The sequence below is a fragment of the Theobroma cacao genome, chromosome 2, assembly GCF_053813885.1.
Source record: "Theobroma cacao isolate CCN51 chromosome 2, ASM5381388v1, whole genome shotgun sequence".
Classification (NCBI taxonomy): domain Eukaryota; kingdom Viridiplantae; phylum Streptophyta; class Magnoliopsida; order Malvales; family Malvaceae; genus Theobroma; species Theobroma cacao.
Genome location: NC_142640.1, coordinates 5,908,467 through 5,935,717, shown reverse-complemented (window position 1 = coordinate 5,935,717; position 27,251 = coordinate 5,908,467). Strand labels below are relative to the sequence as shown.

Below are 27,251 nucleotides of genomic sequence, written 5' to 3'. Positions count from 1 at the left end.
AATATGCTATAATTGAACTTGGTTGTTTCCATTCATTGTACTTAACTTTAAATATTTCTGCAACTGTTGTTAATAATTCTTGCAAATACTACATAGGAAGTAGGGGGCAATAATTCAAACGACAATAATTTTCAATGAAGGTATAGAGAAGCTCCTAAATCTTTAGTAAGCAAAACCCTTCAATCAAAATGTGACACAAGATTTTCTTGATTTCAAGAATAAGCTGTAGTATTAGGTTTAACTACAACTAACTAAGAATAGCTTACTTACTTTTCACACATTCTTGAAAGTATATGCTTTTAAAGTATTTCCTGAATTCCAACAGCAACATACAAAACTCTCTTTGGCATTTAGCCTATTGGTGAATCTCATGCATCCTGCAGAGTTTGACACACTTTCAAAGACCCAACCTTCTTTTTTTTTTTTTTTTCCTCTTTACACCACTGTTTGGTCACGATTTCACCGCAATGAAAGGGACAGTATAACTCGTGTTGGAAAGAGACCTTTTATTTTCCTTTGTTTTTTGGGCTGAAATTCTAATAAAATCCCTCCATTTTTTTTTCTCTGAGGAACAGCTCTTAAATAGAGTAAAGGAGAGACAGTGATGGGTTAATTAGCAAGCAAGTAAAGAGAAGCCATTTAATAAAAAGAGGGTGGCAACAAGAAAGCTGTGTGTCAGTTATTGGCGTACATAACTGAGCTAGATGTTGAGTGTGTTAATGCCAACCTCCTCTCCCAAAAACTGAATGGAATTAAATCTACTTTCTTCACCAATATTAATAAAGAGAAATACGCAAAGCAACCAAGTTAAAGTTTTTATAGTAGTAGTGCTAGTACGACAAACACAGATAAAACATTTGGCAACAGCTTGGCTTTTTGTCCAAAACTAAGAAAAAAGTTGAGTTTTCTTTGAATTTGTACTTTGATAGATTCTACTGGAAATGAATAAACAGGTTATTTACTGATGGGTACTTGTAGGTTGTTCCTTTTAGTTTTTGGTTTTTGTGGGTTTTGTGTAAATTTTGTTACTCCCTTGGTGTCTGGTACTTTTTAAACGGACTCAAATGCTCCTGCATGGTTCCTGTGTGATCATTACTGTTCATACGTTTTGTACTGTTCAGTTGAGACACAAACTCAAACTCAAACTCATTGCAATGGGGGTGTAAGTTTCTTGGTAAGTTATGTTCTGCCATTCTGAGTTTGTTATGGGATTTCCTTCTTGTTTGAGATGGTTTTGGTTTCCAAGGCTTGCTTGTGCCTTGCGGTTCATGCTTAAAATGGGATTCCTTGTTTTGCTACAATGGAGAAGGTGGTTATTTCCTTTTTCTGCTTAAATGGGCTTTGTAGATTTGATACAAGGGTCTTGGGTTTTGTTGGGGTTTACACGGGGAGTGGCTTTTGGGGATTGTCTTTACTCTTTTGGCTTCCAAGTTGATTATGGGCATTTTCCCATTTTCCAATTCATGTGGGGTTTTGGGATTTTACCGCATATATCAAAGTATGATCTTGAGTCTTGACATTATGTTATTTAATTAGATTTCTGTGATATATTCTAGTAGATTCCTCAGATTTCAGTTTTAATTTTTTGGTGATATTGTTGTTGGTAGTTGATGATTGGTTGTTAATTAATGTAATGACTTTATTTTTGTGATCTTTTTCAGTTATTCCATACTTTGAAAAAAAATAAAGATAGATGCTTGTTGTCTACCGTTTTGGTGGTTTCTTCAAACTGATACCCAGATGCTGTTTTCCGTTGCAGGATTTCAGACTTCAACGGTAAAAAAAAAACTATATATTGATTAGTATACGTCAAGTTTGGAACTTGAAGCTTTTAAAGAACCACAAGAGGTCCTGGTGATATGAATCTTTATGAACTTTATAAAAAAAAAAAGGAAAACAAAGGAACAGAGTAATCAGAAAGAGAAAGAGAGAGGGATAAAGAAATAGTGGGGAGAGGAGGTGAAGTCAGATTGGTGCTTGTGAGTGTCTCTGGTTTTGGGAATTATTTAGTGCAAAGACTCTGTTGTCTATGTCTCCTAAGCTGACTGGGTGCGCCCGGGCTCGGTGGGCTTTGCCGTCAACAAAGGAAACAACCTCTTCCATGGCTCTCTTGCCATTCAAGAGAACCTTTTCTTAAAATATTACTCAAACCCCATCTTGCCAATTATCTATTTCTCTCTCTTACTCAGACCCCCCTGCCTCGATTGCTGTCAAGATTCGGTCATACTCTTCGTGGCATATATCCTTCCCCCTCCTTTGATCCTTCTTTAGTCTCTTGAATCCCAGAAAGCTGATTGCACTCAGAAACTCGGTCCCCGCACCTGGGGTGTTCCTTATCACTTGTGGCAACTTTTCCTCGGTTCGGGTTATGTTTCATTGGGTATGTGAGTTGCTGAGTGTCTGGTATTTGATTTATTGGTGATCGGTTGAGTAGCTGAGAAGATCATTTCGAGGTTTCAGAAGGGAGGAAGATCTTTTGCTTGCCAATATGAAGTTTATGAAGCTTGGATCAAAGCCGGATACGTTTCAGAGCGATGGGAATAATGTGAGGTGAGATCTCTTGGACCCTTTTTTGCAATCTATCATTTGTTCCTTTACTGAATAATCAAAAACTATGTCCACTAGGTTGTTCGATGCATTCCAATTTCTCCTCCATAAGGACCATTAAGTGATAATCTCTTGCCTCTCTCAATTATTTTGTTCATTTCAACTGCATACTCCTACTATTATGGTAGCTTTGCCTCATTGGTTTATGCTTAAACTAGGCTTCTTTTTGGGGCTATGTGAAATTTTAGTCCTTTCTAGATGACCATTTATTGGTATACTGAAATAAGGCGAAAATTTTTTTTTATGTGATTTGCGGCTTTTGTAGGCTATTGATTTGTTATTTTCCCCTTAATACTGCCTACTTTGCTGCTTTAAAGTTTTTTTTTTTTTTTTGGTTTGGGGTGGGGGGATGAGGGGTACTTAAGAGCGATCAAAGACCCCTGTTAGTACTACAAACAAAAATGCAGTCCCTCTCATGCCGTCATTAAAGCATCTTCCAACCCAGGTGGTGGATCCTCTAAAATCTGACTAATCTTTTGTGGTGTTGACTTTCATCTTTCTCATTTTTTCTTTTCTTTTTTCATCTATGGTTCCTCATGTATACAGTATACTTTCTGCATACTCTGGTTATACTAACTTCGATTGTGCATATCACAAAAAAGTGGTTTCAAATACAAAATCCTTGAGATTCAATAATGGGTAGTTGTTTATAACTTCTGCTTATGAAAAAAGTGGAAATCCTTCCCAGTTCGTTATCTTTATAGTCATATTCTTTCCAATCACTGGTAACAGGGATGTGCTCAGACCTTGATTGCTAAAGCCATAATAAGCTTTAAGAATGTAGGATGAGGTTCAAGAATAACTTAATCATAAGACCATGCGGTTATACTTAAAAATTTATGAGGTTTCACCTTCCAAGTACACTAATTTTGGTGAAAAGAAAATTTGAATTTTATTTTTAGATGTATAACTGTAGATGGGGTAATGAAAGGATGTTAGTTGCTTAAGCATCAGCATGCTTGTTTTTTGAAGCATATCAATAAGCATGTTATTTGCAAAGGACTGATATTGGTGCATTCCTAATATATCAGGGTGATAGTACCCCTGCACCATCAAATAACCCTTGATCTATTATGTAAATATACAGTTCCTAGGGTGAAGAAGCACCCTTTCAGTGAGGGAGCATGTTACCTTACTGTGTCTTAGAGAAGCATTGATTGCAATGTGGACAAATTCAATATACATTTGTGAGTTATTACAATGAGTTTACTGGTTTCTTGATGCTAATGCATCAGAATCCAAAACAATGTTTCCTGTTATTAGCAATTTTATTATGTATTTATAGCAGTATTTGTTGCATGGTCTACAGGTCTAGAAGTATTTCAGATTCTTAAAATCATCTATTAGTTAAATAAATCTGGTAATTGTCACTTTATATGCCATACATCACTGCTATGTAGACATCACGAGTATTCATTTCACTGATTAATGTGAATGTAATTCATGTCTTGTTAAATAGATAAATATACTATGGACCAGAATTGGTTTCTGGTATAGCTCACTGTCTCAGATATGGTGCAAAGCTAAATGACTTTTTGCTATTTTATATGATAAAATCTAAAAATAGTTCCTTTTTGGAACCATACTTTTAGCAAAAAGCATACTGCTGAATATTGTTTAGAGCAATTCAAAGAGTTTTCCTTTTCAAATGTTAATAGCTTAAAAAGAAAGGGAGATGGCCTACAAATTCAAATTTTCCTCACTTTTCAAAAAAAAAAAAAAAATCAAATTTTCATCTCTTACCACAAGTTATAATAGGAGTTTTCTTATTTTTGTCTTGTCCAACATGTGTGAATTTTTGAAAGTTCTAATGGTTTTAAGCTTACATACCCATGTTCAGGTATGTGGCGAGTGAGCTGGCAACCGACATCACTGTCATTGTAGGGGATGTTAAGTTTTATCTGCACAAGGTATGAATTTTCTTCCAGTTCAGGTAAAAGTTTCATCTACAGTCAAGCATTGTCTTTGTGTGTAATGTCCTTGTTAGAATGCATTGCATTATGCCTTACATGCCATTCAAAGTTGTTCCTTCGACTGATCCTTGGTCTAAAATTTCATATAATTGCCGAAATGTAAAAACTACTAAATTTTGGTTGTTGGCTTTAATTAAGACTTGTGAGCTAAGCTGTGCTCTAGTTTTCAAATTAGAATAACAAGAGCAGTTAAGTTGAGCAACCTTGGCTCAGTTCTGCTCATTTACGATCATAAAAATGCATTTCAGTTTGTGAAGCTAATGGATGAACATATATGCAGTTTCCTCTTCTGTCAAAAAGTGCCTGCTTGCAGAAGTTGGTTGCAAGCAGTAATGAAGAAAAGAGTGATGAAGTTCAGATTTCAGACATTCCCGGTGGTCCAGTTGCCTTTGAGATGTGTGCCAAATTTTGTTATGGCATGACCGTCACCCTTAATGCTTACAATGTTGTCGCTGCACGATGTGCAGCTGAGTACTTAGGAATGCATGAGACCATTGAAAAAGGGAACCTAATTTACAAGGTCGATGTCTTCCTCAACTCCAGCATCTTCCGCAGCTGGAAAGATTCAATCATTGTTCTTCAGACTACAAAATCTATGCTACCATTATCTGAGGAATTGAAGGTGGTAAGTCTTTGCATTGATGCTGTAGCTATTAAGGCTTGTGTCGATGTTTCCAATGTTGATTGGTCCTACACTTATAACCGGAGGAAGCTTCCAGAGGAAAATGGGAATGATCCAAACTATAATGGTGTCAGAAGTCGACCAGTGCCAAAGGACTGGTGGGTTGAGGATTTGTGTGAACTTGAAATTGATCTATATAAGCGTGCTATAATGAATATTAAAACCAAAGGAATACTGTCCCATGAAGTGATTGGGGAAGCTTTGAAAGCTTATTCTTACAGAAGGTTGCCAGGTTTCAGTAAGGGTGTGATCCATTCTGGGGATGTTGTAAAGTATCGATCAACAGTTGATACAATTGTCTGGTTGTTGCCTGCAGAGAAAGGTAGTGTATCTTGCAGTTTCTTGCTGAAGCTGTTGAAAGCAGCTATCATTGTTGACTCAGGAGAAACCGCTAGGGAACAGCTGGTGAGGAGTATAGGACAGCAACTGGAGGAGGCTTCTGTAAATGATCTTTTGATACGAGCACCAGAAGGGGAAGATGCATTGTATGACGTTGATACAGTACAGAAAATAGTGAAAGAGTTTCTGATGCAAGATCAGAATGCTGAAATTGAGTCAGACGAAAATGAGGTTCAAGAAATACAAAGACCGGGAATTTTAACAGATGCTTCGAAGCTGATGGTGGCAAAATTGATAGATGCATACCTTGCTGAAATTGCGAAGGATCCCAACTTACCCTTGTCAAAGTTTGTTAACCTTGCTGAAATGGTGTCTTGCATCTCTCGGCCTGCGCATGATGGGCTTTACCGAGCCATTGACATGTATCTTAAGGTGAGGATCTTGACAAAGTCCATATTGTTTAATTCACACCAAATTGGCATTTACATTATATTGGAACATAAATGAGGTTTATCTAAAGCCGTTCTTTGTTGCAGTTTAATACCTACAAATTTTGGCTTTGGAAGATTTTGCTAAAATTCAATTTAAATGAAGAAGCGATGCCATCACCCTCTCTCCTAGACCATAACTACCAATTGAATAAACCTTCTGACATAGTCTCTGTCTGCAACTGTTATTGTTATAAGGGCAAACCTGTTCTGTAGAATTCTGACTTTGCTTATATATAACTTCAACTCTATTGTGCTTCAATGCAGGAGCACCCCGGGATCAGCAAGAGTGAGAGAAAAAGGATATGCAAGTTAATGGACTGCAAGAAACTATCAGTTGATGCGTGTATGCATGCTGTGCAAAATGAGCGGCTCCCATTGCGTGTAGTTGTGCAGGTTCTCTTTTTCGAGCAGGTCAGGGCTGCTGCTTCATCGGGCAGTAGCACACCTGACTTACCTAAAGGCCTGAAGGATCTGAATAGTGGATCTCATGGGAGCTCAAGGTCAGCAGCAACCAACCCAGAGGAAGATTGGGATGCAGTGGCCACAGCCGAGGAGCTCAAGGCCCTGAAAGGGGAACTGGCTGCCTTGAGGTTGAGCAATGGGGTGGGAGGGAGTGAGAGAAATGGTGTTGACAGTAGAAATAGTGTCGACAAGGCTGCCATTAGTAAAATGAAAGGTTTACTGAAGTCCAAGAGGATATTTACAAAGATCTGGTCAAGCAAAGGAGCCCAAGGTGAGAATAGTGGTTCGGATTCATCAGAGAGTCTTGGTTCTGCCAATCCGGAAGAAGCTAAGTCTACACCATCCAGAAATAGGAGGCATTCAGTTTCTTAGTAGAAATGAGGGGAAAATATAGTAGCTATCTTTATGGTGGGTTTTTTGGGCTTTACCTCTCTTAATGACATTAGTAAATTCGAAAAACTAGTTTATGTTAATTTAGCAAAATGAAGCATATATAGTCTGGCAGAAACTTAGAGTTTATTTTGCAGAAACTTTACAGTGCCGTGGAAAAAAAAAAAGTTTACTGGAAGCATAATGAACTTGAGGGCCGCTTTACAGAAGACACGTAAAGAGGCAGCCAATGCTACTCATTTATTTGATTGATGTCTTGTCTTCTCATTGTTGAGGGCCATTTGCTATGTAATGTATCACAGCTCACAAAGTGCTCAATGAAGTTAAAAAAAAACAAGGCTCATTATGCAAACAACTTCCCATGTTTAAATCAGGTAAACAAAGCAGTAATGAACACAGTACAGATTTGACAGTTTTTTTTTCCTTCCATGGTTTACTAGTTTTTTCAAGGCAATGAAAATTAGGTAGTGTCCTTTATCCTTTCCATCTCTCTAATTAGTAATCAATGATCACGCTTTACTTCACGCTTTACTTCAGTGGCCAGGAACTGTAATGGAATTTAAAGTCTCGGTTGCAGAGCATGACATCAACACTTCAAAGATAAGGATGTCCATATGTCAAAACACATGACTTAGAATTTTATCCTTAAGCAGTTAAGCAGTTTTTTTTGAAATAAAGGCCACATGTTGTGAGCCGTTAAAAGACAGCAGTTATAAGTTGTGCTGTCTTTGATCCCCTATTTTTAGAGTAACTGTTTCTTGCTCTTATCCTCTCAATATTTGTGTATAAATACACTTACTGCAGCAGTGAAATAATCAATCATTCCTTGTTTTCAATTTATCTCTTTTATGAAATTCTCTCTTATAAATATTCTCAAAAGATCAACATGGTATCAGAGCGTTTTTGAGTGATCTTAAGGGACCTTGGCAAAATAGTTTCAAAACATTTATCTTTTACAAATTTTTTTTTCTTTATCTGTTCTTTCTGTCAGACTTCAAAAATAAATGGCTTCCTCCAATTACAGCATTGCTGCTCCTCCAGTTTTAAATGGCAACAATTATCCCATGTGGGCTGTAAAAATGAAGGCATATCTAAAGGCCTTCGACTTGTGGGAAGTTGTGGAAGTAGGAGGAGATCCTCCTGCCCGACAAGCCAACCCAACAATTGCTCAAATGAAGCAATACAATGAAGAAGTAGCAAAACGGTTTAAAGCTTTGTCTTGCATAACTCCCAGCCCAATCACTATCACTATACCCTTCCAATTCTTTATTTTCAACTTGTCCATACAAAAGACCATAATTTATAGTCTGCTTTCTCGATTTATGCAATCACCTACAAAGACTCATTTAACTGCTGCAAAACGAGTTTTGAGGTATGTGAAAGGGACTCTAAATTATGGTCTTTTGTATGGACAAGTTGAAAATAAAGAATTGGAAGGGTATAGTGATAGTGATTGGGCTGGGAGTTATGATGATTCAAAAAGCACTAGTGGATACTGTTTTTCTTTTGGAAGTGCTATGTTCAGTTGGAACTCAAAGAAACAAGACATTGTTGCTCAATCCTCTGCTGAAGCAGAGTATGTGGCTGCTGCGTCTGCAACAAATCAAGCTCTGTGGCTTAGAAAGGTACTTTTGGATTTGAAGTGTGAACAAATAAATCCAACTGTTCTCTGGTTAGACAATCAGTCTGCTATTGCTCTGGCTAAAAATCCAATTAATCACAGTAGAACCAAACACATCAGGATAAAGTTTCATGTAATACGAGAAGCTGTGACGAACAATGAAGTTGTTGTAAATTACTGTGGTACTGATGATCAAATAGCAGATATTTTTACTAAGGGATTATGCAGAGAAAAATTTGAGTTGCTTAGAAGCAAACTGGGAATGGGCAACGTCGACTTCAAGGAGGTGTAATGGAATTTAAAGTCTCGGTTGCAGAGCATGACATCAACACTTCAAAGATAAGGATGTCCATATGTCAAAACACATGACTTAGAATTTTATCCTTAAGCAGTTAAGCAGTTTTTTTTGAAATAAAGGCCACATGTTGTGAGCCGTTAAAAGACAGCAGTTATAAGTTGTGCTGTCTTTGATCCCCTATTTTTAGAGTAACTGTTTCTTGCTCTTATCCTCTCAATATTTGTGTATAAATACACTTACTGCAGCAGTGAAATAATCAATCATTCCTTGTTTTCAATTTATCTCTTTTATGAAATTCTCTCTTATAAATATTCTCAAAAGATCAACAAACTGTACTAATTGAATTGCCGACAACCAAAAACATAGTTAGTGCGGTAAGGTTATTTGTGACTTCAAACCACATGAACAATTACAGAGATATGAGTGCGGTAAATCAGGTTGTTCATCCTTGATAAAACAGGGAAAAGCAAAGTGATTCACTCCTTGGTTTCTTTGAAATTTGAAAGCTGTCATTCTACGAGGTTGTGTAAAAGTTCATGGAAAATGCACCAGAATATATCAATCTAATGTTCAATTATGTGATGTTACTAACGTACAAGATGCCTTTCCACCTTGTTTGTAGAAAAACAAATGAGCCTGATGTTCTCACTGAGAAGAACCAAGCTTGAGTACAATCCCTGCTACATTTTAGTAGCCTTGATAATCGAAGGCATGGCACCCAGTTGGACAAGGTCACAACCCTATCAGAACCCTGCGAAAGCAAACAAAGTTAACCTTCTAAAATCTAAGCTAACCAACAATCAAGCTTGGAGATTATCGTCATTAGGTGTGTTATCTTCTTCCACGACCTGTTCTCCGCATATTAGACAATTATGGAGACATGATTTTCCAGCCATTATCAACAAAATCAAGGATAAAAAACATGAAGAAACCTTATTTAAATGGGACGCGGGGATAAGTTTAGCCAAAGGTTACAATGTTGCTTTTTTTCTAAACTAGCTGTCAACTTCAAGCAGTGATAGGCTTGTACCATCTCATGCACCGTTTATCACAAAGGTATTCGATAAGCTCCCCTAAGTTAAGAGTTATCTGAGATAAACTCCACAGGCATAAAGACATAAAACCAACTAGTATATCTTTTCTCAGCAGCGTTTATTACGAAGGATTGGTTGTTAGCTTATGAGAATTTTTTTCCCTCTATTACCTTTATATATTTAACTGAAGTTAATTAGAATATCACCCATCTTTAAGACAGAATCAATGGGGAATTTCCTTTTGGCTCCATGGCTGGAATATTATACATACCCCATATATAGCTATCCCAACATTCTTGCCTTGACCAACCCTATACTTGTATCATGGTAAGGCTGTGAACAAATTGAATTTAAAAGAGAGAAGAAAAAAAATGAGCTTTTTCTCTATTGCATGTAACTAAACCAACTCAAAGGACAATAAGCAAATCAAGGAAAAATCTGAATAAATTCTGATTCACAGAGGCTGGAGCCAAAACTGACCTATTAGAATTGTTGCCCACTCCACTTCCCAAACCGCATTTGTCCTTCTCTTTCCCGGAAGGGGCACTCAAAAGTGGTTTTGTGTGCTGCCAAGGAAAGCACCAAGAGATAACGTCGCTCTCTCACGACCCGAGGGGATTTGTGCTTTCAAATGCGGCCAACCCCAACTTACTGGCTGACCACTTTCAGCACCTTTTAAGCTTTCGTTTTTTCACCTCATCTGCCATGCATGAAGCCAAGGAAAAGTTGAAACCAAATCATGGATCGGAATCCCATTCTCCACCCAAAAACAAAAGAATAAACTTTGATTTTGTTGCTTGTAACATTCACTAGACAATTTATGCTTTTTCTTTTTTAATTTGGATGCAATGTTGTGGCCCCAAGTATCGGATAAAGATGCCATCTTCTTGAGGCGCGACTAAAACTTCTATGTATCGGCTTCATATCTACATCGTCATCCTCGTCCCCCCCCCTCACATCACCCAATTTTCTCCCTAGTTTCCGCACTTTGTAAGTACAGCCACTTGATTCTAACTTCTTTAACCTTTGTCATAATATTTACTATATTATAATTAACTAATACAGCTCGTATTTGCTTCTTAAACATTTCGTATTACGTTGAAATGAAGTTTAGGGTATTGTATCATCTTTAATTAACAATGTCAAGTTGACACCTAAACGGATTTTAAATATTGTTGTTCCATTTTAATATTTTACCCGTTTCTACCCACTAGTGTCCAATAACAAAATGGTAATGGTGAGTGCCAGCTGCACTAGTGAGTAACCCCTTTCATAAACAAAGCTTCAAATATACTTCCAAATCAAACATTAGATGAGCCAACTAAGGCATTAATCTTTTAAGCCGAAATCTAATAGGAATTAGTTAATGACTTGTATGTCATTGCAATCTCTCTTAATTTGGAAGCGGTCTTGACCTTTAACGCGCTAACTTCAGTCTTATCTGATAAGCGGATAATCCATGACTAGTGAAAGAAGACGAGGCAAGAATCTACGGTCATAGACACCCACCAAACAGAATCCAACGGCTATGCCTGCCTGGTTCCTCTCCAATTTTCCCATCCGCGGAGACCCGGAGCCGCTTCTCACCCATTTCTTTGGAACCCCAAATATCCCCGCGAAGAATAATTTTTATCAAATTTCCCTTGACCACAGTTTAACTCTAAAAAGGTTAAAAAACAAAACCATGGTTACCCAAACCCACGTCAAATGATCAATTCTCACCCGCTTCTCTCCACATGCACTCTCTTTCTCTCCCCCTATATATATGTCTGTTTGCCTTGCTCATTTTTCTCAGCTTCAATCATTCCCTTCCCACGAATCCTCTTGACGCAAGAAACCCAATTTCTTCTCCTTCTTTTTTCTCATTTTCATGTGCTGAAACAATGAGTTGCAATGGCTGTAGAGTTCTTCGAAAAGGGTGCAGTGAAAATTGCATGCTTAGACAAAGCTTGCAATGTATAGACAACCCTCAAGCCCAAGCACACGCCACCGTTTTCGTCGCTAAGTTCTTTGGCCGCGCCGGTCTTATGTCCTTCCTTTCCTCCGTGTCCAAACCCCAAAGGCCTGGTAATTCTATTTTCTAATAAAGTCATTGGCTCTTTCTCTGTTCTGTTCGTTCTTTTTATGTATATATTGTTTCTGATTGGATATGTATGGGTTTACAGCTTTGTTTCACTCGCTTATGTTTGAAGCAGTGGGACGCGCTGTGAACCCCGTGAGTGGAGCCGTGGGGTTGCTGTGGACAGGGAACTGGAACGTCTGCCAGTCGGCGGTGCAGACGGTGCTTCGAGGCGGAACGTTGCAGCCGCTGCCCGAATTTAGCGGCGGGGTTTCAGGGTCAGACTTTGAGGATGTTTCAGAAACTGTCGGTGGTACAGGTATGCAGTGTTTTCGGACAAGAGAGGAAGATTTTGTGAAAAGGAAGGGGTTTGGCGACGTGGTTAAATGTGAAGCAAACGATCTTGATCTCTGCTTGATGATCGGTGATGACAGAGCTGGGAAGAGGAGGAGAGAAGCTACGCCGTCTGAGGAGTCCGAAATGACGACGTTGGGAAGCCGGTCTGATGCTGGAGATGGCAGTAGTTCCAAGGGAGATGCAAGAAAGCTTTTGAGACTGTTCATCTGATAAGACTTCTTCAATATCTTAATATTTTTCTGTGTAGTGTTATTAAGATGAGAGATTATGATCTTTTTCTTCTATATTCGGCAATGGCGAAATTCGATGAGTTTTGAACAATTTTCGAATTTCCCTTATAGAGAAACTTTCTTTATTTTTGAGTTACTATTCAATAAGAACAAGTAGCCTTTATTCCCATTTTCTTTTGAATTCATTTATGCTGTACCTTAGACACTATGTTGTGCAATAAGTATCAATTTCTTTTAGAACAGAGAGCATATTGCTCGATCATTGCGTGTTACACAAAATTAGAAATTGAAACCCATTGGGACATACAGGACTACATGAGTAAGCAATTGTTGTGATTTATACGAATATCTTTAATAAAATCCTACATTCAATGCTTGAAAGCATGAAGTAGCTCAAGTTTGCTGTAACTGTGACTGCTGACATTTATTGAGCAGGGGGAGAAAAATGGCATTCGAAGACTGCAGCATTTGGGTGTGTGACCACACCACCAACGACTTATCTTATCGTTTGAGGGAAAAAAAAAAGAAATTTCTGATGGCAAAATGTTTCTTCTTTTTTTTTTGTCAGTTGATGAAATGCAAGTCGCAAGTTTGCAGCGTGAAATGTGAACAGAAGTAACCAAACATTGCAATGGTGCACTTACATGTGGAACTGGCTTTTGGGTACTTTAAAGAGTCATTAACACCCCTATTTTGAGTGACTCAGGCCAAAAGAAAAGTTGGCCAAAAAGAAATCCATCAAAGAATTATTTTAGAAGAAACAAACTCTGTCTATCTGTTCAGAGCATGTCAATATCAAATGGAACTGTGGAAGAGAAAGAAATGACAGATGAGGTTTAAGTTGGTGGTGGGAAGCACCGTCGGCCATTGTCATGGATTTTCGTCTTTGCTTTGGCCCTCTCTCTCTCTCTCTCTCTCTCTCTGGCCTCTCTGTGAAACCAATAGTCACTTTTAGGCTTGTGGAAACCCCTGCTTTTCTTCTCAATTTTTCGGGTTGGGAATTGGGAGCTGATGTGGTCCATTCCAATGCACTTTGCACATTGATTTTCGCTGTTTCCCCTGCATCACCGCCACCATCCACAAATAGTGGTCCCCGGAACCTTTTCATTTCCATCTCTACGCCCGTCGTTATCTTTTTTACTGGAATGGCCCGGCCCCAATACATAAATAGATAATTCAGCTTTGCAATCTCTTAAGACTCTTAAGAGTACACAAATCATGCATAATATATGTTAACTAACAAGTAACAACTTTGTTAAACTAAATTAAAAAAACAAAGAAATTTGGCATGGTCCTTCTCTTTTAGATAATGAGTTTGTATGTCCTTTTACTTTTGTTTTCCTTAGAATTATAAATGTAGGCCAATGATCAAAGCATGGAACAATCGATTGTTTCGATGGTCACGCTGGTCATGCTCGAGTCTCTCCTTCTCCACTTGCCTTCATTTTATTTGCTTTGCTAATCAAATTGGGAAAACTCTACGGATTTTGTCTTACTTCCATCAAAGTTCCAGGAAACAGGTGTCTTTTATAAGGTTTTCATAAATACTCTTCCATAAACAATGATTATTTATATTTGTAACTTATTTCCATTTAATGCTCATTCTTCATTTTTGTTGGTTTCCTAATTCCTTCCGCAACATTTGATGAACATTGCCTACGTTCTGGAGACAAATACCGTGCTTCATCTTCTATATTACAATATTAAGTGCTTACTATCATGGTGAATGAGCAAGAGTGAGAGACTTGAGTTACTAGTTACGTAACAGTTAACACCAATCCCACGTAATTAAGCAACTCAAAAGAGTTTTAGAATCCTCAAAGAATAAAGGGTAGCTGGGAACAAAGACAAAGTAATTAATGCCCTGCTTTTCTACATTTCTTGCTTCGTTGAACAAAGAATCAATAAAATTTTTTCTTTTGGCTTGAGAAAAAAGAAGAAAAAAGAAAAAGAAAAAGAAAGGAAAGGAAAGGAAGGGAAAGCCTGCCTTAACTTGTACCACGTGACGAAAATACTTTGAAAGAAATGTTTAATGGGCAGAGCGCTGAGGAGAGTAGAGAGGTAGGCGGAAGGGTCAAAGGAGAAGCCGGCAGCGCATGTTAGTTGTGGGCTCAGGGGTTTTGAGCTCCCCATGCGCCCGAAGTAAAACGTGAGTTGTCGCTGACTACTTTGGTGTTTGGTCTGGTCAAAGTACTTATGGATTTGATGTCTTGTCTATCCTATTTTTTCTCTTCGGAGTTTTCTTATTATCTTCGAGAAAACTAATTAAATTACTAGAACAAATAAATCCAATAAAAAAAATTTTGACTTTTCAATGAAGTACTGCTACCTTATAATTTGATATGGTACTAGAGTACTATGGTTTATCGTTTGAAGAAGTAATTTTCTCAAAAATGGATGACCAGAAACTGGAAAAGGATGACTATGAGTGCTTATAGGTAGAGGAAAACCAATACCACTTTCACTAAAACACTAACCATCGCAAATTTGCAATTGAAACATAATTTGTCCCTCTAAACTCCCATGTATGTTGGGGACATTGTGTAACAATCATGGATAGGAGAGAATTTTTCCTGCCCCCCTTGAGGTCCCTCGTGACTCTTCCTCGTGTTCACGAATCATGTGTTTAATTCTGAGCCATGTATGTTGCTCATCTTCATCCATCTCAGATACAGAAACCTTAGCAGCCATCTCACCCTAGTTAGAAAAACTCGGACAAAGAAGCAGGGTTCCACTGATTCTTGGTTACACCCGCACAACATCAATGAATTTGGAGAAAATGGAAATGGATTGAACAAGCATCAACAAGATCATACTTAGATGATTAATCAAAGTAGGCCAAGAAATACATGGTAATTGGGTTATCAGATGAACTTACATATTTACATATACATTGCTTTCTTTTACCTAAAAAGGATTTATAAAAAAAATAAAGAAGAAGAAAAAAACCCATAAGAGAGTTTTGTATACAGAAATCAGTTGAAAGGGAACGCCACTTCCTCTAATCTTCAGATGCAAAAATACATGCGTGACCATAGAAGACAACAACTGGTTCCAAAACTGCTAAATGTGAAGCCAAACCTAGCCATATTCAATCCGCTCTTATTTTGTCCAGTGCCGCCTCCACCCATTGGAAAAACATGAGCTTGGGTGTAATTGTTAGCATTTAGGGTGAGTAGTCAAATGGGATCAGTTCTACACATGTGTTGTCAGGCTGCTGGTAGTGGGTACACGATTTAGTTGTATTATGTGTGTCCTCAAGCTACAGTCCTTAACCTATTGTCAACATTTTTTAAAATGAACCGCATAAGCAGATGAAGCAGAAAATATCTTGGAAAATACTACAACAAAATGCCATATTTACCTGAATGGCTGCTAATGTGGACAAAAAATCTTTACATTGTTCGAGCAAAATCCTTTCCTTTGCTGTCACACTCACAAGCTCAGCCACTAAAGAATTCATTTCCTCCACCTGCAAAGGACAAATGATTTCAGATCATTTAGGCAGATTTGCCCCTTTAAAGTGCAAGTTCAGGTTAAACCTAAATAAACAAGCTCCACCAAACTATAAGATTTCCTTCTTTCTCCTATCTTCTTTCACCCCTTGTTTCAGGTGTGCAGGCTTCATTAGAATTTTTTTCCCCTTTCTTGTCCAGGTATATTTCAACAGCATTACGTTGTACATGTTCCATCAAGGTGTAACACTAATATTACAAACTTAGAAAATGACCTCAGCGGCTGCAAAACAAGATGAGCCACAGGCAAAAAACCAGCGTGCATTTGGTGCCTCAGTTCAGGGATGAAGGAGAAGAATGCTGGAAAGTCTGAAGAATGAATAGATATCTGTTTTTTAATGGGAACATTAGTAAATATCTCTGGACCAGCAATAACAGTTCCTGTCAACAAAAATGTCTGATCTGATTGTTTGAGAGAATCCGATCAGCTGGAAGGGATTTGTCAATTAACTTTCTCTACTTTTGGGCACTGCATTTAAATAAACAGTTCTCTTTTCCCATAATAGAAAGCCCACCAAAATGGAGTATTGCATCCCTGTTTTTAAGGCCAACTTATAGATGGTGTCACTGCCTATCTAGCCTCAAGACTCTCATTTGTGGTTGAGTGCTTTATTCATTCATTTCGGAGCACACTCTTATCCATCTACAATTTACATTACTAGCCTAGGCATTAAATCAAAGTCAACAAACAATCAAAAAGGAAAATGCAAAAGTACAAAATGTAAGTAGTGTGTTAATGCAGTTCCTGTGTCAGAAAGCAGATTATGGTCAGATATAGCCCACCAAACCATAAGATCTTAATTACAAGAATTTTTTAACTTTTAAATGCACTTTCCATATTCAACACCCATTATCAGTTTTCTTTTACCTAATGCCAAAACCCAAATGAAGAGCTTGTTACAGAGCTTTGATCAAGCCTTTGCAACTGGCTCAATCAAGCAAATATACGTATTAAAGAAAACAAGCAAAACGTGAAATATGTCATAACAGAGTAATTTCTAAAGCTCTGTTTGATTGATGCTTTAGCTATTTGTTATTTGTTTTCTATTCATTTTTACTTTTTGCCCTTTGCTTTCTGTTCGTTTTTTGCCAAAAAAAGAGGCAAAAAGCAAATAGCAAAAGCATCAGAATAGCAAAGTCTAAGTTTGTTATTTCTGTTGCTCTTATTGATACACAACAGCAAGAACACAACTTAAGAACTTTCTTGTGTTTGTGGCATTTATTTATAAACTTCACTAAAGTAGCAGATATACAAATAATTACCACAGGGAAGAAGTTAATGATTTTTGTTTTATCACTAATGTCTACAAGATTGAATTAACAAATTTTACCTTCAATGATAGTGAGCATATTGAGGATGCCATTGCCTGCATCACATCAACTGCTGAACTGACAGCATCCTTCAGATTTTGTATATCCGCCTATTATGAGAGAAAACAGAAAAGGGGAAGATAAACAAGAGCAACATTTTAAACCACACTGATAATAATAAGCCGAATCATTAATATATTGTACATTGAAAAGCAGGGGAAAAAGAAAAAGGAAGAAACTTACAGTTGCTTTTCCAACTATTGGAAGACGAAGAGTACTGGCCTTTAAAGATTCAGTTGCTCCGAGCAAAGAACTAGAGTGATCTCGGTCAAGGAGGGCCCATTCTTCTAAATAAGCTATCTACACTCACAATTATAACAAAATTTAGTCATGATGAAGAGAAATTTCATGCTATAAAAACCAGCATCTTGTAACTGAGAATGGAAAGGACGAGAGCTGTTCTAACAAGTATGCAATAAGAAGTAGAGAAAGGGTAACAAGATGAACAGAGGAAGAGTCAAACATCAAGTCATGAACAGCATTTTTCCTGCTGGGATTGAAATATATATAATACAAAAGTTTCTCTTCTTGACTTTCCAAGATTTCTTATTTGCTTATTTTCGTTTTGTCTTCCTCTCACTCCAGAAGGTGAACAAAAATCAGACATCAATAAATCACTGTAACATTCACTACTGCAGACAAGAATAATTAAAGGGTAAAATACACTAACACCCCTAAGTTTTAACCATAATTCCACGCTGCTCCATTAGTTTCGAAATAAACAATCCACCCCAAATGTGTAAATGGCAATAACAGATAACTGTGAAATGTCTAAAATACGCTTCCTCATCCACCCTTTTTCCCAAAAAAAAATATTCTCTCTACCTTACTTCTCACCAGCTGGCTACCCTGTGGCCAGATCTGGCTGGGGAGCACCAGATCCAGCCATATTGTGCTCCCTTGGTGCTCCCCAGGGGAGCGCCGCCAAGCTGACACTTAGAGAATTTTTTTTTTTCAAAAGAGAGAAAAAAAATTTTAAAATGAAAATTATAGTGTATATAATAGTAATTTTTAAAATTAATGAAGGGTAAAATTGTCATGTCATCAAACTAACAAAGGCATTGACGGTTAACTAACGGCAGGACTTATGTGTCCAGCGAAAATATTTTTTTGGAACGGACAATCCATTTTGAAAACTAATAGACCCACGTATAATTATGGTCAAAAGTTGGGGGTCTTAGTGTATTTTACCCATAACTAAATCTAGTTTACTTTTTTCCATTTTTAGTGTTTTGATTACGACCAATATTCAGCACCTACTCATGATGTAAGTAAATGGTAACTGCTTCTAAGTAGGTTTCTAAGGGGATTAGTAAAGCACCAAGGCAATGTATAAATGCCACAACTCCTTAAGACCATCATTGAAAACTTTAAAGAACCTCATTATAATTAACCAAGTCTCTATTTGATAAGTTCCTTCTCATCAAAACTATTCCTAATAATGTTGCTTTTCTTTACTTTTAATCTATATGGAACTCAACTGAAACTCAGCACATGCTTTGTTTCGGACTATGAAAGCATGGATACAGACATGGGCTATGGGAATGATATGGACCAACCAGATCGGATTCAAAACCCTTCTCTCTATCATACACATTCTTGTAGTCTCCCCCCCTCCTCTCTCTCTGACTGGCCATTACTGGTCTATCTCTCTTTTCGCATCTCTGCTCCCTTTTTTTTTTTTTCTCATGAAAATATTTATTCCAGATCAGATCTATCTTTTCTTCTTTCCTAGTCTCTCAAATCTACCCCTTACCTCTTTTCACCTATGATGCTTTTGTGGTCATTTTACCAGTCACAGATCTTGTAATGATGTCCTTTCCATATCCCCTAGCATATCCTTACAGAAACCAATCTTTTTTAGTGTCAGAGTGTCTAAGCATTTTCAGACATCTCATGTCCAGCACGAGTATGGCTGCTTCTATAGATGCCCATGCTCAAAATTCAACAAAAACATTGGTCCTGGCATGTATGAAGATGTATCACTAAATTTTCTAGAAGCCTTTAAGACCATTGCTATAAAATGTTCCATAGTGCAACAATGCAATGCTCTCCACCCCCCCCCCCCCCCCCCCCCCTCTTTTCCTCCTTTCTCGGGATTTGAATAACTGGCTGAATAACTCCAGTTCATGTGACTGCGTATAAGCAGTGAGTGTCAGAAATGTAACTTAGGCCTGAAGAGGTGGAAATAGGCAAAGCATAGCATCACATGAAGCTCAACAATCAACATAATGGAATGTATTGAATCACATTAACATCACTCCATCATTGAGCTCAGAAACTCTTGCTGGAGCAATAAGCGTAGAAGATGAATGGTAATGAGCACATAAGTATTACAACTTTTGGGGTTTCTAAGGTGAAGAATCAGAAAACTCAGGCAGGATTAACTTGAATGACAACTGACTAAATGCAGAGGCTGGTTTGGAGCCCTGCCAAGAGCCATGTGATAGTTTGTCTATGCATTTTGGTTTTGAATTTCATTTACTTCTAAGGGCAAACATATTATAAATATGAAGAAGGTAGGAATATAATCAGAAAGCTAAAGCAGTTCTTTAATGAAAGGGTCTAGCAGGATTCAATTCAATATTTTAGAAAAGTGAAGTTTGGAATCTTACTTGTCCCTTCAGGATGGAAGTCAATTTCAGTTTTTGCCTCAGCAATAGCAACTTGATTCTTTTAAGGGTCACAGAATGCCGCAGTTCTGATGTTGTTACCCATGCATTCCACAGATTTTTCTGGTACAAAAGAAGGAACATTAGACATGAACATACCAGCCTTATCAGGGACCATCATGTGAAACCTCAACTCACAATATTCTCTTAACCTAGTCCTCTTTTCCTCTTTAACTTATGTCAAACACTGATAAAAGAAAACTTAACTATTCCTATTTATTACATAGCAAACCTTGTACCCCAACTTTCCTCAACACCATTAAGTGATGTAACTGTAAAAATATGACAGAATGGCTGGCTCACACATTGATTGTCATTATTAGAGAGTGCTTACATCCTAAAGAATATTAGAACCATAGCAATCTTTCTAATGCTACCTATGATAACAGTCAGCATCATTCACTTCTCGCCTGTAATCAACAGAAGAAAAGTATAATAAACATCAGAATAAGAGCATCACTGGCCAGTTTATGACAGCCCCTGATGTTAACCCAACTTACTGTATAGGTAATTCAACACCAAGCTTATCTCTAATCTCCACAAGTCCACTAAACCTTCCATTACGCAAATTTAAAATAGTAAAAAGAAGAGAATGAAAAGCTCTTATAAATTCATAGTTATGACAAGAAAGATGCAGAAGATTAGCCATAATTCATCTACTTCGACATCGCAGATCAAATTCATCGGAATGGGACTTTAATTTTTTCAGATCATTAGCCTTTCTTTACCTACATTAAGTTGAAAACAAACAACGGCCTTAGGAATAGTGGTATGATGACACTAAGGCTAACAAAAAACCATTCATTGGGATACAACCGCTGACTATGCAGCATCCATTGTTGATAAATTGCGACTGTCCAGAGTGCAAGCCTATCTTAAACAATGTGATAAAGGGTCTCCACCTTCAGCCTCACTTTTATAATGAGAACTCATAATTCTACTCAAGGATGCTTAAGCAATTAAAGTACCACCAATTACAATAGCAATAGAATAGCAGAGGGGAAAAGAGGATGCTCAATAACATTCATTATGTCTTTCTCAATAATATTGCATCATCCTGAGTTAATAAGTACTATGACAAAGCTGCCTAGAGTACTAGCCCTTATCTCTAGCAATTAGCCAACTAGCTAATCATCAATCACACCAACGATTTTACCATTCAAAAACCTGACAATATATTGCCTTAAGATCCTTCCATCTCTAAAACGAATCTCTTAGCAATTATCAAAAGGACAATTATACAAATTCTTAGGATAAATGGGTCATTCCAGGTGGCCAGGATCCTAATGAACTTAATGAAATACAACCTTCAGTACTTAAATTCAACAATATAGGACCTAAACCAATTATGAAATGCCATATTGAATAACAATTTGACAAGACTACATGATGCTGTCTAACAGGATTCCATCATGCAAGAAGTAAGCTGCCACTTGCATTGTAGGTGATTTTTATCATAAACTAGTTGGGTTCAGCTTGTTTGACAACTATTACTATGAAGTTAATTGAAGCATTCACCAAATATCACAAAACGAAAATCAAGCAGATATGATCATTGAACCTACTGAGAACAATGAGACGGACAGGGGGGGTAACCATACCTCTGCACTCAGTTTCTGCAACATGAAAGTAGCATCTGCCCTAGCGTTTGCAAATCTCCATTGCAAGTAACGGTTATAAAGAAGCCTCAACATGTGTGCATCAACAATCCTATCCTCCCCCATCTTTCCTCTCCTAATATCAACAGAAAAGCTAAGAATTGAAGGGGTATTAACAGAATTACCCATCATCTGACCACCAACTGCATTTCTCACCCGAGCAGGACTTAGCCCCCTCAATGGAGATGAAGTTGCAGATGTCCAAAGCTTACTAGGAGAAGCAGGCCTTGTACCTCCCCTAATAGGAGAAGCCATTGTCCGTGGAGAAGACACCACACCATCACTAGAAAACCTTTTTGATTGACTGAACTTAGCTGAAGCACCAATTCTAGACCCAGGGCTTGTAGACAAAGGTGACCCAGGATCCTGTAACCGCCTTAACCGGCTATTAGTTTCCTGCCAAAACCGTGCAGACACAACAATATTACGTGGTCCACTCCTCCCTTTCAAAATCCCACTTCCTCCACATTCCTGCATTCCAGAATTGGTGCTCCCAGAAGACACACTATCTGTATCAGATGCAGTAAGATCACAAGACACACAAGAAGCCTCATTTATAGAATTGGCATCTGAATTTTGCTTAGTAGCTTCTTTTAACAACTCAGCAGAACTTCCCAAATCCAAACTCAACCTACTACTACCATCAAAAGAAACCCTCCTACTACTCTCATCAAGCATCATTGATTGTTGCAATGACTTAGCCACAATTGCGCCAGATCCAAACATCTTCCTTTCACTACTATAATCCAAACTCCTAGACAACGGATTCGAACCCGAATTCCCTTGCCGGGTTCTCCCGGGCCAGCGGTGCTGATCCACCGGCTTCGAGTTCTCCCCATGATCTCTCACAGGAGTAGCTCTACGCCTTTCAGGAGTTGCTTTCCTAGTCATAGCAGAACCCACTTGAGCCTTTGTCTTACTAATCGGAAGCGAAAAGGCCTCACCTTGAAACGAAACGGATAAACTTCTCGTTGAAGTAATCAACATCTTGGTAGCAGCTGATAATTCCGTAGCATTAATATTGTTTCCTTGTGAAACTTGACTCCCGGGCCGCCTCCGGTCCACAGATTGAGACCGTTTAGGAAGCGAAGGCAGCATTGTTGAAGCCGGTGTCGAAGTAGAACTAGCATTTGTTGAACGAGAAATAAGCGGAGAAGGAAATCTCGCGGTCGTTTTGTTCCCCGTTGCCGTCGTATTTGTCGAACGAGAAATAAGAGGTGAAGGAAATCTTGTCGTTGTTTTCGCTGCCGTTGTTGTTGCTGCTGCTGACGAAGAAGAAGAAGGAGAAGGAGACATATACCTGGAAGAAACTTGTCTACCTCTGGGTTTTCTTGTAACAGTGGAGCCATTGTCTTTAAGAGGAGGCCTTTTAGTTGTTGTTGTTGTTGGATTTTCTTCTTGATGGGTATTTGTTTCTTGCCGTGGTTCTTGCACAGGGGGCTCTGAAGGAGTTGGTGGATGAGAAAATGCAGCCACCATCATCTGAGACTGCAAAGGAATCTTGTTTCTATTCTACATTGCCTTGAAAGAATTAGTGATGGGTCTTCTTTTTCATGGCTGAGAACCTGGAAAGCAACAAGATTTTAGGTGATTTTGAGGAGAATGGAGGAGAACCCAAAAAGGGTTTCTGAACGATTCTGCATTTCACTTCAAGAGCAGTGAACACACAGCTTTTCTGGGTTTTGAGAGAGAGAGAGAGAGAGAGACGAAAGAAAAAGAGTAGGTAAGGTGAGATTTGGGAGAACAGAGAGAGAGAGAGTTTCAGCTGGGCTTTCGGGTTTGGGTTTTGTGAATCTTTGGGAAGACGTCAGGTTAATTAATTAACCATTTTTTGAGTTTTAATGAATTAATTACACCACAATCCTTTAGACTTAAACTCTAGTTTAATCTTCTTCTTTTTTAACTTCTTTACGTGTCATATATAAGTGGAACATTATGGTATAAATGATTTAGAAATCCATTGAGAAATAATAATTGCATTAATTATTCTATACTAACTTGTTTTCAGTTTATAAGCTTAATTAACTACTGATTAAGCTTCTTCCAAACTTGCTTCTTCCTTTTTTGGCCAGAACAGATGGTATTAATTATTAGTACTAACAACTACTAAGCCTGCTCTTCTTTTTAGTTAATTTCCCATGTTCTATGCCTTACTCAAAAATCATTTTCCATATCTATTTTAGGTTAACTGTGGAAATTAAATCGTGTGGATATGGTAGATCAAGTGCGCCAAAGGAACACTTACCAAATTGATTTACAAGTACCCACAAAAAATAAATGGATAAATCAATTGTTACTGTTTTACATTGGTAAATAATTTGTTTATTTACATTTCATTTTTGTATAAATTTGATCCTATTTTTTCTGGTCCTATGGTTAAACTTGCAAATTAACTTTGGGGTGGTTTATCTGTAGCCTTAATTTTGGTGTGTATGCATTAATGAACATAATTTGAAAAGTAGAGATCCACATATCTGCTTTATTGCTATTCCTGTTGAAATCAAATTGTAACATTTTATCCCCAAAAAAGAAATAATCAAAAAACAAAATTAATATTTTATTTAAAAAAATGGGTTTGAAATAATGGAAGGATCAATGTTTTGGACTCTATATGCTTGAATTTTGTCTTAAAGAACCGACAGTCTGATTCAACTAGTTTTTATCTTAAAGGATTATGTTTAAACTATTAAAGGGGAAGTGACATCAATTAAGACAAAATAAATTTATATTATTCATACTTTTTTTTATTGAAATAATCATTGGTACTTATTAGTATAACATAAAAGAGTTAAGAAAAAAAAGAATATGATAAAAGAAAAATTAAATAAAGATACAATATTTCTCAAAAAATTCTAAATTATTTAAAAAAAATTAATTTTTTTTTTATTTTTTTATCATTTTTAATCAAATTTTTATACTTTTATATTTACATAGTGATGACATGATGATCACATGATCGTGCTATTATATCATATTATCAGCATGTCACATAAATTTTTCTTGATATAAATAACAAGTAACATTTTAACTGATAACAGTTAATCAATTATTAATTACAAAAATTTATCAATTCAAAATAAAAATGTAAAAAATTGACTAAACGTAATCAAAAATAAAAATATTTTTAATTTTTTTAAAATTATTAAAAAACTTTTTTAAATATTATACTTTAAACAAATAACTTGTATCTTATAACAAGAATTGAGTCAAAGAAAAAATTTTTATGTTATATGACTTTTCGTAATTAGAATTTTTTTTTAATACGAGAAATTGAGTACTTTTCAATGACATTAAAAAATTTCCTACTTTAATTACAAGCATACATCAGGATTGTATATCAATATCAAAACAATCAATGTGAAAATGTGAAGACTATGAAGAATGTAGAAAAATAGGTAGCAATATATATATATATATATATATATATTTGTAAAGTTGTTTGTCTTTTCGTTCATTGAGTAAAAACTTTATAGCTACGATGAAGACCTTCCACTAATCACAACTCCAGATCTACATCACTTTATTAACTTTGATTAAAACCAAAACTAATCATTAGCAAAGGCATGAAGCTTTCCCATGCTTTAAAAGGATGTGATTAGAGATTAGATTGACTTCCAGATTGTAGGGTAAGCATCCTCTGGACAACAAATAGCAACATCTACTTAAAATTTGTAATTAGCAAGGTTATTAACATTCCAGGGAGAGAGTAGTACCTTAGGCTTGAGGAGAGACGTGAATGAGCTGAGCTAACCCCCATGAAAACAGCTTTCAAGCAGCACAGAGGTTGATGGTATCAAATGATAAATGCAACAAGCTTTAAAATTAAAAAAAAAATAGAGACAAAAAAGAATGCCTTGTGATTATTGCAAGCAAAGCTATTAACCAATTTGTTAATTAGTTTAATATAAGATGCAATGTCTCTTTTAATCTCTCTCTCTCTCTCTCAATCTCTATATCCCTTGCTTTCAACGCATTTTCTCCCTTATTTTTCTCCTCCCCCTTTCTTGAAAGTTTCTCATATATTAACTTTTCCTTTTGTCTTCAGCCTAGGCCAATTCAGCAGCTACCCTTGCATTCTCAGCTCTTTAATTAGCTGGTAAATTAACTAAAAAAATGAATATAAAAAAATCTTAGGAAAATTTATATTGAAAAAGGTAGAGAGATCTCTTCGAAGCCAAAATTCAGTTGACTGGTTGCAAATGTAAACCTTGCTAAGAAAGTGAAAACAATGATAGTCAACTATAAGAAGTGATGGAGAGGTGGTGGGTCGTATATCTGATCATTGTACACTTGTAATCATACGAAAATGACCCAAAGCAATATGATTATAAGATCCCCTCCCTGCAGTTTTTCTTCTAATGGAAAGTCCTTTTTTTTTTTTTTTTTTTACAATTTTATAGTAAAGTGTGCTATGATTCATGTGTCTAAATAACCAAAAAATGTTGTTGCAATCATGTATAATTTTCTCCCTTTGGGAGCTGCATTTGGTTGCAAGGGCTACATCAATGCCCTCTTTGTGTTTGTTCTACTTCTGTACATAACTTTTTCTATTACTTTTCTCCCTTTGATTCTGCAGATTAAACAAAGTGTCGTGTAACTACTTCATTTAAAACAATAGTAAGAAATCTATATTCTTTTTCCTGTTTCAGGTCAATGGTACAAAAATATTGAATTTCCCATGAATTTGTTGTAAGCAAATCCAGCAACCAAGTGTTTTTTCTTAGTAATCCCAGATGGAAGTTAGTTATCAGATAAATTATGTCATTCTTTGCAATATAGATGATAATATAGAGGGTAAACTCCAAAAAGGACTAGTAGTTAAGAGTGAAAACATTCACTTTGAAAAGTGAAAACCATAGCATTAGGAGTTAGAAGAAGAAACACCAAATCTGAAAATCACAGCACCCCAGCCTTAGCTAGCTTTTTGGTTGTTTTTATTTGGACTTAGCAGTTCATGCACTTTTACATGTTAAAGTTTCCAACTTTAACAGATGGAAGAACAAGAAAGGGAGGGTGCAACTAGAGAGAAAAAGGACAAGCAAGGCATAAGTGAGGTAGTATACATGGCTAGACCTAATTAATTAATGATTAAACTAATTAACCAACAATTAAGAATATGCTAAGAGCCCACATACAAGCTGACTTACCCTGGGATTTCATCAGCAAATTGTTGTTTTAACATTAGAAAGACATAATTAATACAAAAAACCCTGTAGTTAAGCTGTGTCTATACCATGAATTATGAAATGATGCTAGTTGAAACTTTGCAGCCATGTGACTTAAGACACACTCCATGGAATAATTGGTTTAAAAGGAAGACACCCACTAAGTGATGTTTGTTTAATTGGGGTATCAGTTAGCCCACTTTCCAAGTGATTATAAACTTAAGAGAATGATTTTGTCTGTACCCCATAGCTTTCCAACATTGCTTCTCCTTTCCACTTCTACCTCACATTTAAAAGTGTGCGACTATCTGCTAAACAAACCCTCCC

General features: G+C 36.9%; 3 protein-coding genes across 4 annotated transcripts; 2 read left to right on the top strand and 1 right to left on the bottom strand.

Annotated features, from left to right (window-relative positions):
- Positions 1-690: 690 nt before the first annotated feature.
- On the top strand, positions 691-7,299 carry NPY2 (Phototropic-responsive NPH3 family protein). Its single transcript, XM_007042560.3, has 5 exons — positions 691-1,174; positions 1,760-2,550; positions 4,448-4,517; positions 4,861-6,033; positions 6,357-7,299. The coding sequence occupies exons 2-5, from the start codon at positions 2,489-2,491 to the stop codon at positions 6,924-6,926; spliced, it is 1,875 nt and encodes a 624-aa protein (XP_007042622.2). The 5' UTR covers positions 691-1,174; positions 1,760-2,488; the 3' UTR covers positions 6,927-7,299.
- A 4,381-nt stretch (positions 7,300-11,680) lies between these two features.
- LOC18608071 (LOB domain-containing protein 38-like) lies at positions 11,681-12,712 on the top strand. Its single transcript, XM_007042557.3, has 2 exons — positions 11,681-11,964; positions 12,063-12,712. The coding sequence occupies exons 1-2, from the start codon at positions 11,781-11,783 to the stop codon at positions 12,521-12,523; spliced, it is 645 nt and encodes a 214-aa protein (XP_007042619.3). The 5' UTR covers positions 11,681-11,780; the 3' UTR covers positions 12,524-12,712.
- Positions 12,713-15,333: 2,621 nt separating this feature from the next.
- Positions 15,334-23,536, bottom strand: QWRF2 (QWRF motif protein (DUF566)). Of its 2 annotated transcripts, XM_007042553.3 has the most exons (6): positions 21,703-23,536; positions 20,045-20,164; positions 17,613-17,729; positions 17,390-17,479; positions 15,908-16,015; positions 15,334-15,819 (listed from the first exon to the last, which is right to left on the bottom strand). In XM_007042553.3, the coding sequence occupies exons 1-6, from the start codon at positions 23,239-23,241 to the stop codon at positions 15,739-15,741; spliced, it is 2,055 nt and encodes a 684-aa protein (XP_007042615.2). In that variant the 5' UTR covers positions 23,242-23,536; the 3' UTR covers positions 15,334-15,738. The 2 variants fall into 2 exon arrangements, with proteins under 2 accessions (XP_007042615.2, XP_017971738.1); XM_018116249.2 differs by lacking the exon at positions 20,045-20,164.
- Between the last annotated feature and the right edge of the window lie 3,715 nt (positions 23,537-27,251).